Source organism: Rhineura floridana, chromosome 16, assembly GCF_030035675.1.
Source record: "Rhineura floridana isolate rRhiFlo1 chromosome 16, rRhiFlo1.hap2, whole genome shotgun sequence".
NCBI lineage: Eukaryota > Metazoa > Chordata > Lepidosauria > Squamata > Rhineuridae > Rhineura > Rhineura floridana.
Window position 1 is genome coordinate 36,278,570 of NC_084495.1, and position 12,148 is coordinate 36,290,717.

Here is a 12,148-nt window from a genome sequence, read left to right on the forward strand (position 1 = left end):
GGCCATGCCTCCCCTTGATGCTACCCCTTGGCGCTGTCTCTGTCCTCCACCCGCTTCACTTGAGTTGCTACTCTTGTAGGCCCCTGCCTCCTCCTTTCCTGGGCCCTTCTGCCTGTCTTAGTAGGGTCCAAGGAAAGCAGCCAATGACGTCCAGAGTCCCTTCTGCTTGCCTTATCCCTCTGTGACCTAGAGGACAGCTCAGCCAATCGCTGTGAGAGGCTCCATCACCACAGCCCTTCATGCACTGCAATGATAGATGGTGGGAAACAGTCCTTATTTTACCCTTTCTTGTGGCAGATGCCAATCTTGAATACAGCTTGTCCGACGAGTATTGCCGCCACCACTTCTTAGTGGGTTTGCTCCTGAGAGAGACGTCTGTTGCCCTGCAGGACAATTATGACATCAGATACGTGGCCGTCAGCATCTTAAAGTGTCTTCTGATAAAACATGCTTTTGACAACAGATACCAGCACAAGGTATAGTAATACTGGGTAATGGTGTATTCCAGTGGTGGAGAGTGTCAGCCCTGGGGATTGAATGTGGCCCTCAAGGCCTCTCAATCTGGCCCTCAAAACACACTCCAGGCCATACTCCTCACTGGCCTTGCGTCACACGCCCAAGTTTTATACCTGCCCAAAAGGTGTCCTTGAACTCTGATGACCTGAACAAAGGATAGAAAGTGTGTGCGTTTGTGTGTGTGTCCTGCTGTACAAAGGCAAATGTTACATTTCTTGCTCTGCCCACTTTTGCCTCTGGTCCCTGTCCGCCACTGGCATCTGGCCTCCAGAAGGCTACCCATAAGGACAATGAGGCCCTTTACACTGAAAAAGGTTTCCCACTCCTGGTGTGTCCAGTTACATTTTATTTGCTTCAAAAGCCACATCACGGCCCATTTTAGCCCTTCTAAATTTGGTGCCAAATGCAAGTTCTGTTTGGGATTGGTTCCATTCAAGAGCTCCCGAGTGGAGTCATCTCTGCAGGAAAAAGGGGCTTGCAGTCAATTTAAATTCAGTGCTGAGAAATTCAGTGCCAAATGTAAGCCCCAGTTTTGGAAGAAATCTTTGCAGCTGTGGCTTGAATTCGAGCCACAGCTGCAAAAATTTCTTCCTTTTGCAGCCGTAGCTTAAGTTAAAGCTGGGTCTGCAAAGGAAACGAGAAGAATCAGCAGTGCACTTGGACGGTGCTCCTGATTCTTCCTTTGAAGTTTGGAATCACACGATGTCAGGTGATGGACAGGTGGGCAGCCCCACCCACTTTTCATAAGTGACCCATGTAGAGTGGGCCTGATCTGGATCTAGCCCATCAGCCAGAGCTAGTTCCCCAAATGCTGTATAACCCAAACTATTTTGCAGAAGAATTCCCTATGGCTGAATGACTGGACCGTATCAAGCCAAAAGATATCAACCTTTTTTTTTTTTAACTTGCTTTATGTTCACTCATAGATGGGAGCCATCCAACAGTGACAGGGTTTTGATTCCACATTTCCAATCCTCACCCGTGGCTGACAGCTGTGGGACCAGCGTCTAACTGGCTTCCGACACTTGAGTCTCAGGAAGTCGTGGGGTGGGGTCAGGGAATTCCCAGGGAATGTGGGAAGGATTTGGGGGGGGGGAAGGCTGTCACTGCTAGGAATGCATTGAAAATCTGCTTTCAGGGACAGCCATGCTAGTTAGAAGGTGTCCATGGCAAACTACCCAAGGTGGCCCTTGCAAGCCTGGCTGGCCTGGAGACTCTGAGGTGCTTCATCTCTCCCTACTCTGTAGCCCATTAGTCAACATCTAGAGCTGCTCCTTGCCCACTTGGAGCACCCCCATAGCTTTCCCCCTCCCTTTTCTATATGCTGTGTGGTTGCAGTTTAAAAATAAATTACTACTAGAGTGGTCAGTCATCAAACACGCTATCGCTGCAGCCGGAGCCTCCGCTGAGGGCTGTTTGGCTTCCTGCAATTCTGCACGTACTAAATTTGGCATCCTGTGTGGAAGCTGGATTCCTGGGAATCCTTTTCTCGGCCTTTTAAAAAAAATTATTTTAAAAAAAGCATATTCCCACTTGTCATAGTTGTGGAGATTCTCTTGAAAATATACAGACATCCCAGAGCGGTGTGCTATTTTGTGAACTGCAGCGAGTGCTTCTTTTGCCCAAGGTCAGATTAAGATGGGGGCTAACTGTGCTGCATTCTAGCAGCCTCCCCCCTCCAAAATGCTGTGCATGCATTGAGGTTTCCTCAAATGTCTTATGATGTGCTGTTCCTCTTCTACATTTTCTGCTCATCTGTACGAAATACATAAGCACGCGTGAGAGAAAGAGACCGCGCTTTCCACGCAGAACCCGCTGCCCGAAAATGGGCTGAGTAGATCCTTTTAAATAAACAATGCAATTTAAATGAAAACGCTTGTCTTTGGTTTATAACAATGCTGGGTCTGCGGGGCAATGAGATGTTGTAAATCGGGCCTTTAGTGCGACGGCACCGACCCTTTGGAACTCCTTCCCACTGCATATCAGACAGGTGCCTTCTGTGATCTGTTCAGCTCCTGCTAAAAACGTTCCTCTTTCAACATGCCTTCTAAAATCTTTATTCCAGCTGGAATCTGCCTTGGGTTTCCATTGCAAATTTTAAACTGTCTCCTACCTGCTTTCACTGCTTTGTAAACATGAAGGGATTAGACACAGTCATGGAGAATAAGGCTATCAATGGCTGCTAGTCACTAGGGCTACTGTCTCAGTGATCAGAGGCTGCGTACCTCCGAATGCCAGTCCAGTGGCTGGGGCTCATGAATGTGGAAAGTGCTGTTGCACCTATGTCCTGCATGCAGGCTTTCTGTAGGCAGAGACCTGGTTGGCCACTGCAGGAACTGGTCCTGCTTGTGGACTTCCCACTAGGGCATCTGGGTGGCCACTGCGAGAATAGAATGCTGGACTACGTGGGCCCCCTTTGGCCTGAGCCAGCAGCCAGGCTTGTTGTGTGCTTATCTCAAGCCTGGCTTTCCTTGGCTCAGCTAGCAGCATTCAAGCATGCAGTGAGCAGGGGGTTGGACTTGATGACCCTTCCAACTCTACTATTCTATGAGCACAAGATTAATGAAGTTAAAATTTGTGTCAGGGTGCAGAATTGGAACTGTGAATCGGAACGGTGAATTTTAATCCCTGATGGATGGGTTTTATGCTTCTTTTTATCTGTTCCTTTCAGATGATTTCTTGTTGTACTGTTATCATTTTTATTGCTATGTATGTCATCCTTGCATCATCGTCGTTGTTAAGCCACCCTGGGAAAGTGTTGAATCCTATAAATAGATACAGGGGACCCAGTTTTAATCACTTGCTCTCTCTCTCTCACTGTCTGCCAAGCCTACTTCACAGGGTTGTTGTGAGGATAAAAGCAGGCAGCCCCATATATACCATCTTGTATGCAGGGCTGGATACAAATGTTATCAATGATAATTGGAATCCTGTGAATCATTATCCCCCACCCTGTTGGGTGCTGTGAAGTGCAAGTATTCCAAAAAGACATGGACAGGGTTAAACAGCACACTCTGGGGCTCAAGGACAGAGAGCAGACCGAAGGCTGCAGGTGGCTGGGCAGGAAAGCTGCCAAGGCTATAAAACTACCATGGAAACAGCTCAGGGTGTGGGGGGTGCATTTGATGTATGTGAAGGAGAGAGAAGCTCGTGTATCCGTGTATCTGTGTATCTATTGAATCAGTAAAAGATTCATCTTCACCACTTCTAGTGTACTGTCTCTATTCATTCCTGTCATACGCAGTGGCATTGCCCTGACAGGCAAGCCGCAATTCCAACACACCCTACCCTGCTGATGCATTTTCTCAAACCTCCATGTCACATGCCAAGATGCACTGAAATTTCATGTCTAGTGTGTCCCTTCATTATCTGCTTTTGAAACAGTGGCTGGCATTTTCCTCCCCATTTCTCTCTTGCAGAACCAGCAGGCCAAAATCGCTCAGCTCTACCTGCCCCTGGCCGGACTCCTTTTGGAAAACATCCAGCGTCTGGCTGGCCGGGACACTCTGTACTCTTGCTCCACCATGTCAAATTCTGTGAGTAATCTTGGGATAACTAGTCACATTTTTCCCAGATACGGGCTAGTCTGTTTTTAGCTCTGTTTACAAACAGGACAGCTGCGTTTCAAGCCATGCTCCAGCAACCCTGGGTTTCTTTGGATGCTTTTCAAGTGTGCATGAGAAGGCCAGTAACTGTGGGTGTGTCCCCTGCAAGAACCCCCACAGTTGACCTTCCCCTCTGTAGTTGCACATCCACGGGGTGGAGGGGTGTTCTGGTGGGTGTTGTATGGCTGAAGCTGCCATCAATGTCACTCTGGAGTGGGAAAGTCTGAAGGCAATTTCTAAGCACATTTGGAAGTCTCCCCGTGAGAGGGAAGGGCCGTAGCTTAGTGGTGGAGCATCTTTTCATGCTGAAGGTCCTAGATTCAATCCCCAGCGTCTCCAGGTAGGGTGGGAAAAGGCCTTTGCCTGAAACCCTGGAGAGTCACTGCTGGTCAGTGCAGACAATAATAAGCTAGATCGACCAATGGTCTGACGCGGTAAAAGGCAGCTTCCTCTGTTCCTATCATTTTGAATTTATATGCAAAGTCTTTTGGTGAGTAGACTCTTGATTTGTACATTCTCTTGATGTTTTTCACCACCTCTGTTAGGATGAAATCCAATCTTTTGGGCAAACAGGTTTGTTTTGCAAGACATCCAAACCAACTTTAATTGTGGACTCTGAATTTGCCAGTCTACGATTGAATTCCACCCAAAAACAGCAACAGTCAGGAAGTGCCCTCAATGTTAGAGGCAGAGAACAGCATCTAAGTGGCATTTAGATAGGGAAGGGCCGTCGGTCAATGGCAGAGCCTCCACTTTGCATGCAGAAGGTCCCAGGTTCGGTCACAGCTGGCATCCCCGGGTAGGGCTGGGAACGTCTGCTCCCTGAAACCTTGGAGAGCCACTGTCAGTCAGTGGAGACTTGTGTTATCAGGGCTCCAGTGGCAAGGAGGCATCACATCAGACCTTCCCATTCAACACAGAAGGTTGGGTGGAGTGAGCGGAGATGGTGCGCCCAGGGACAGTGGAAGCGTGGTGGGTGCTCGTGGCTCCGATCCCTTTCCACGTGGCAATTCCCTCTTCACGCACAACAGCTGAACAGGGCTCAAGTGCCTTGCAAATGGCACTCAGACCAGCATCTGTTGACCTCTGCCTGTCTTCTGCCTCACCCTTCCAATGGGAACACAGGAAGCTCTCTTATGCTGGGAAGGAAAGGGGCAGGATTTGATTCAGTTCGCATTTCAAGTCGAATCTACCAAATTCTCACTTTCTAAAACAGTATGAGATCCGAAACCCAGCTGTCCTTCAAAATTCGCATGTAATTGAATTTTGCAATGCAGTTCACCAACCAGATAATGTTTACAAAAATGCATATGTAAGGGGAAAGTGTGCATAAAATGAACGCGTGAGTGAAAATAACATAAAAAATGTATTATAGGGCGATAAATTGCTTGCAAAAATGGGTACATTAGTCAAAACCGTCTGCAAAAAATGTATTTATTGGGAGAAATTTGCACTAAAATACTAGAGAATTTTCATGCGGATTTTTAAAAAATTGGAAATTGCTGCGGAAATGTGAATTGAATTTAAGATTGGAAAATGAGAAACTGAGAGAACTGAAAGTGACAGATCTTTTCCATCCCTAATCCTGACTCGGATTACTGGTCCATCTAGCAAGCATAGTTTTGTGAACACCACGGTTTCTTAACTGTGGCCTGTGAGCTTCATTCAGGTGCTCCTCAGCATGACTGCATTAAATGTGCCTATTGATTAAAAATCGTGCAGCATCTAGCACAGTACATTACAATTGCTACAACAGACAGACAAGTCATTGAGCGGTCCGCCAAGACCATCAGCAATTTTCAGGTGGTCTGTTGGGAGAAAAAGTTTGGGAACCACTGGCCTGCACTGATTGGCAGCAGAGGCTCTCCAGGGTCAGGGATTGAACTTGGGACCTTCTACATGCAAGGCAGATGCTCTGCTGCTGAGCTATGGCCCTTGCCTGAATATTCTGTGTGGCCAAGAAACAGAACTCAGGATGGAGCTATTGCACTAATAGCAGCTTTGTTGCTGAGGGTTCCTCAGGGCCAAGGAAGGAGGTGTAAATCAGGCAAGCCTGGTCCTGAGCACTCGGAGATGCGCTGCACCTCTCCCCCCTTACTCTACACAAGTCCTCCTTTAATACATGCACTCCAGCTGATAAAATGACAGGCAGGGTTGTTGTTCTTTTTGCTAATTTACGAGAGGGAGAGAAGCAGCCAAGAAGCCCTGGGGTTAAAAGTCATTGTTATTCTCAGAAGAGCATAAGAAAAGTTCCCTTGATCATCTTTATCACGTGGGAAGTGTGCGCACTAGTTGGGAGGAAGGGAGGGAGAACTGGAGAAGACCCCTGCAGGGTCAGACCACATGGTTGTCCAATCCAGGACTCTGTGGCAATGCCGGTCCCTTTGGGAAGGTTAAAAGCGGGGCACCAAGGCTGTAGCTCTTATCTGACAGCATCACTGCAGAATTTCCATTTCACTGTTATGATTAATAGCCAAAGATAGACAAGAGTGTTCAAACAGCCACAGAGTCGGATTTTTGTTTATCTTCCCACTTTGGACTTGAATGTGAGCCAACATCTCCTCCTCATCGAAAACCCTTCCCTCTTTTCATTTCCCCTCCAGGCATCCAGAGAGGAGTTTTTGTGCAATTTTACGTCGTCTTCCAACAGGTCAAGCCTCATTGTTGACAAAGATGCACGTAAGCAAGACAGTGTTGGTTCCGAACATCTCTGCTGCTGTCATTCTGGGGATAAAAATTTAATTTTTGCCCACCAGAGGAGGCTTCTTCATTTTGGGAAAGCAAGCAGCATGTGTTACTGTTGACACAGCGTCATGTTCAGACCTCAGATCCCACCTCTGTCATGAACCCAACAAATGGCCTTGAATGGCTCAGTGGCCACAGAATCAGCTGGAACCCTGAACAGGAGCATACTGCAACATTTTGTTGCAGGTCCCACTGTTTTTATTTTATATGAATTTCAAACAGTGGGTGCTCTTTATTTCTGCTGTTAACCTGGTTTGATTTTGCCTGTGACAACTCTGCTGATGGAAGAGGAGGTTGGCTAAGCATCCAAAGAACTGGCCAGTTCATTGTCAATGGGGTAGCCTGTTTTTTCTCTCTCTTTTTAAACTCAGAAATAATCCCGTTTTGTTTCCGGGCCGAGCCAGGCCCGAAGAAGCAGAGCCGATGCGCTGCAGCTGAATTGCAACCTCTTCCTTCGTTCCTTACAGTTTATGGCACCGGTCTCCAGAACGGGCTCACCATTAAGAGGGAGGACTCCAAAGGATCTCTCGGCAACGATGCAGGAGCTGGGTCTCCGGACCAGTGTAGCAATGGCGAAAGTGTAAGGCCCCTTTTCCGGAACTCTTTAAGTACACATGCTGAAAGTTTACCCACCCTTGCTAGAGCCATGCCATGAATAGCTTCACCTGTTCAATTGCTGCATGTCAGGCTGCTGTTAACGTACAGGAGTGAGACTAGTAGAAAAACCTGGTGGGGGAGGGGCTACGCCGGGTGTTAACTCCGCCCACTGTGACCCCTTAGTTCCACCTACCTCTTGCTGCTTGGTCCTCCCAGGGCCAGCAGGGACCAGCTGCCTCTGCTCTGGAGAATGCAGATAACCGATATTGCTGTTCCGTAGTGGCTCTCGAGATCTGCAGAGGCTCATAATTCATGCTGGTCTTGCCCCTGCCTGAAATGTCTCCCTGTTGTTGTTTTTAAAAAAACCACCCTGCTTCCCACCTGCCCTAGCGCAGAACTACATGTCGAGCTCCAGGTCTTTCTCGGGACACAATTTCATGTCCTTTCCGTTGGTTTTAAACAATGCAGCTGCTGAGGCTGAGGTTTGAAGGGGAAGATTGGCATGAGAGGAGAGGGGCTTATTCATCCTTTCCCCTCAGACCATTTTCCTGCTGAAAATCCCTCCTGAAACCAAAGCTTCTTTGAACACTGTTGTATTTTCTCCAGCAGGGGAGCGGGGAGGCAATTTGAGTTGGGAAATCAGCCCAAGGGGAAAGGGTTAGGAAGCCCCTCTCCCTTCTTCCCGCTCCATTCCTGAGTAGATTTGCAGAACAGCAGTGGGCTGTTAGGAGTGACTTCAGCTTTACCACAGCAGTGTGGAAGGTGTCCCTTATGAGGCCGGGCCAGAGCCTGAATTGAGAGCTGGAGGGAGTGTTCGCCATTGCAGGATCCATTTGATGGAGCTCGAGCCAGAAACCAAAGACCCCTCCCTGTAGAAGGTCAACCCCCCGGTAGTTAGGGGAGGGCCGTATCTCTGTGTTAGAGCACCTGCTTTGCATGCAGAAGGTCCCAGGTTCAATCCTCGACATCTCCAAGGAGGGCTAAGAAAGACTCCCTGTTTGGAACACTGGGAAGTTGCTGCCAGTCAGTGTAGACAATACTGAGCTAGATGGAGCAGTGAGTCTGACTCGGTGTAAGACAGCTTCATATGTTCCTGGCCAATCTGCTGGTTTCTTACTGTCTGCCAGCCAATTGCAGGGGCCAATGTTGCCATGTGGTTTTTTATTTGTTTGTTTGTTTATTAAATTTATATCCCACCCTTCCTCCCAGAAGCAGCTCAGGGCGGCAAACAAAACACTAAAAACACTCTAAAACATCTTAAAACTAAACATTTTTTTTTTTTTAAGCTTTAAAAACATCTTAGAAAGCAATTCCAGAACAGGCGCAGACTGGGATAAGGTCTCTACTTAAAAGGCTTGTTGAAAGAGGAAGGCCTTCAGGAGGCGCCGAAAAGATAACAGAGATGGTGCCTGTCTAATATTTAAGCAGAGGGAATTCCAAAGGGTCGGTGCAACTTCACTAAAGGTCCGCTTCCTATGTTGTACGGAACAGACCACCTGATAAGATGGTATCTGCAGGAGGCCCTCACCTGCAGAGCGCAGTGGTCGACTGGGTATATAAGGGGTGAGACGGTCTTTCAGGTATCCTGGTCCCAAGCTGTGTAGGGCTTTGTGCACCAAAACTAGAACTTTGAACATACAACAGTCCTGTTGGACCAGGCTGAAGGCCCATCGAGTCCGGCAGAGCGCAGTGGTTGACTGGGTATATAAGGGATAAGATGATCTTTCAGGTATCTCCTTATGCGTATCCCCTTATGTGCCTGAGGTCGTGAATACATACAGCCCCATGTGGTTTACTAGACCAGGCTCTGGCCCCAGCCCTTGAGCCCACTTCAAGCCGTACTATCCCAGCACTACAACAGGTTGACGTGGCTAGCCTTCTGGAATGCTGTTGCTAACAATCTTTTCTTTCTTTCTTGTGCCCACCCCCAAACCGCCAACTTTGGCATGTGTTGATTGAAAGCAGATGCGGAGAAGTTCTACCCGCAGCAGCGTCTCCCAGTTTGGGCGGCTGGACCAGTATGAGATCCGGAGCCTCCTAATCTGCTTCCTTTACATAATTAAAATGGTTTCTGAAGGTCAGTCTCTGAATGAATTCCTCCACAGTAGCTTTGGCGCGGTCCAGGCTGAGCATGGGTGCAGCCTAAGGCCAAAGGGACCAGACTTGGGCAGCATTGCCAAAGGCAGGCCTGACCTCAAGTTCCAGAGGTGGCAATGGTCCAGAGAGCCAGAGGCAGGTGCTCGGTCCCAGTACAAGTGAGCAGGCTGTCGCTTTTCAAACAGGAAGAGCAGAGGGAAGGTGAAATTCAGGAGTTTGTCACATAATAATCCCAACTGGCAACTTGGGGGACCCCACCTGAGGCAGCAAATATGTAAGCCTCGCATGGCTCCCATTGGCTCCCTAGATCATTGGGTTCTTGACAAGCTGTTGCACCCTCCCAGCCATTTTCAGGAGCTGCACGAATCGGGCCAACTTTTCCTCCCATGTTGGTGGCACACAGAATGAGCCCCTGGGTGCGTGTGGCCAGAACCTCCAGGTTTTGCCTACTGGCACCTTCGCGCCCGCCTTACAGAGTCGAATGTCTTCAGCCATTATTTCTTTATTTGGCCATTTCCCAAGGCCCAGCTTGCACATGACACAAAACCAAAGAATGGCTTAGTGTGAGCAACCAAATGTGTAGCTTCCTGGAGAGGAGATGGCAGCTGCTTTGCTTCCCCTCTGGTCCGGCTGCTGTGAAGCTGCTGTAGCTAAGATATTTAGTTTGATTTAAGGGATTTGTGTTCCACTTAGTCATCAACATTTCTGAGCCATTTTAGAACATTGTTAGACTTAGCATTACGTCCAAACCCAGACTTGTGGTTTATCTCCCCCAGACAACCCATGAGTGGTAAGCCAACCTTGGCTACAGCTTGCAGTTTGTCTGGAGAGAGATAAACCATGAGCCAGGTTAGGACACAACGATAAGCCAAACCATGGTTTAAGTCAATGCAGCAGCAGCAGCAGGAGATGAACAAATCAGACATGATCTGCTCTCCAGGAACCTAACTCATTTACTCATTCATGATAAACCATGGTTTGGCTTAGTGTTTCATGCGAACTGAGTCATTATAGGGCTCTGAGATGTGAGTTGGGAAAGGGAAGAGGACTCCCATGCATGCAGACATGTGTTCTCTTGCTCTTGCAATCACTATCATTCTTGTGCAAGTGAAGCCCTTGTGTGCATTTGTGCCCAAACTCATGGCAACCTACTAGGCTCACTTCCCTACATTCGAACCCCCCCCTTGTGATAATTTCTGTTTCATTGAGGGCACCCAGTGGTGGGCACAAAGGGCTTGCTTTATGGGCTGGGCACCAGACATCTTAAGCTGTTTACTTTCTGTTTCAGATACCTTGCTAAACTACTGGAACAAAATATCCCCCCAAGAGCTGATGAACATCCTTGTTCTTCTAGAGTAAGGTGTTTTTTTAATTCGTTGTGTGTGTGTCTTCATCTTCTAAATAAAAAGGAAAAAAGAAAGTTGATATTCCCAGAAGGACAAATTCCATCCAGATTATGAGAACAATATGCAAACAGAAATGCAGCCATCCTTTGACATTCATACCTCTCCCAATTTTGTAGTGCAGTTCCCTGGCCAAGTAATGTGTACAGAAAAGCATTTACTAGGGTAAAATGCACATACAAATAAATATATTGGTGAAAGTAACATACAAAAATGCATTATTGCTTGCACAAAATATGTAAATTAGGGGAAATTGCATTTAAAATGTGTACATTTACACCAAAATGCTGATGAATTTTCATGAGGACTTTAAAAAGAAAATCGCAAACTGACATGGGAAATGTGGAGCACTGAAATTTTGGAAAAAATGAGAAAGTGGGAAAAATAAAAAATGACAGAATTTTGTTGTTATGTGCCTTCAAGTCGATTATGACTTATGGTGACCCTATGAATCAATGATCTCCAAGAGCATCTGTCATGAACCACCCTGTTCAGATCTTGTAAGTTCAGGTCTGTGGCTTCCTTTATGGAATCAATCCATCTCTTGTTTGGTCTTCCTCTTTTTCTACTCCCTTCTATTTTTCCCAGCATTGTCTTTTCTAGTGAATCATGTCTTCTCATTATGTGTCCAAAGTATGATAACCTCAGTTTCATCATTTTAGCTTCTAGTGACGGTTCTGGTTTAATTCGTTCTAACTCCCAATTATTTGTCTTTTTCGCAGTCCATGGTATGCTCAAAGCTCTCCTGCAACACCACATTTCAAATGAGTTGATATTTCTCTTATCCGCTTTTTTCACTGTCCAACTTTCACATCCATATATAGAGATCGGGAGTACCATGGTCTGAATGATCCTGACTTTAGTATTCAGTGATACATCTTTGCATTTGAGGACCTTTTCTAGTTCTCTCATAGCTGCCCTCCCCAGTCCTAGCCATCTCCTGATTTTTTGTCTATTGTCCCTAATCCTAATCAAATAACATTTTTAAAAGATCAGAATTCGGTGTGTGTGTGTGTGTGTGAAATAACCTAATCAGCCAGTGTCCTAATCAGCCAGAATAAAACAGGTTTGCCCCTTTACAGTAAACACATATATGTGTATCATTTTATAATCTATATTGCCTCGATCCTCTTGGCCTTGCAGAAGGGCCACAGCGCAGTGGGAGAGCATCTGCTTTCCATGCAG

General features: G+C 47.0%; 1 protein-coding gene across 6 annotated transcripts in view; it reads left to right on the forward strand.

The window, feature by feature from the left end:
• The window catches only part of DOCK11 (dedicator of cytokinesis 11), a 111,919-nt gene that overhangs the window by 62,141 nt on the left and 37,630 nt on the right, over positions 1-12,148 (forward strand). For all 6 annotated transcript variants that reach the window (XR_009759331.1, XM_061599024.1, XM_061599020.1 and 3 more), the window contains 6 exons: positions 298-476; positions 3,936-4,052; positions 6,725-6,800; positions 7,334-7,446; positions 9,429-9,540; positions 10,849-10,915. Coding sequence is in view for 5 of the 6 variants with exons in the window: in XM_061599024.1 (XP_061455008.1) it covers positions 298-476; positions 3,936-4,052; positions 6,725-6,800; positions 7,334-7,446; positions 9,429-9,540; positions 10,849-10,915 (664 nt within the window). In the remaining variant the exon portion in view is untranslated. The remainder of the gene's footprint in view (positions 1-297; positions 477-3,935; positions 4,053-6,724; positions 6,801-7,333; positions 7,447-9,428; positions 9,541-10,848; positions 10,916-12,148) is intronic.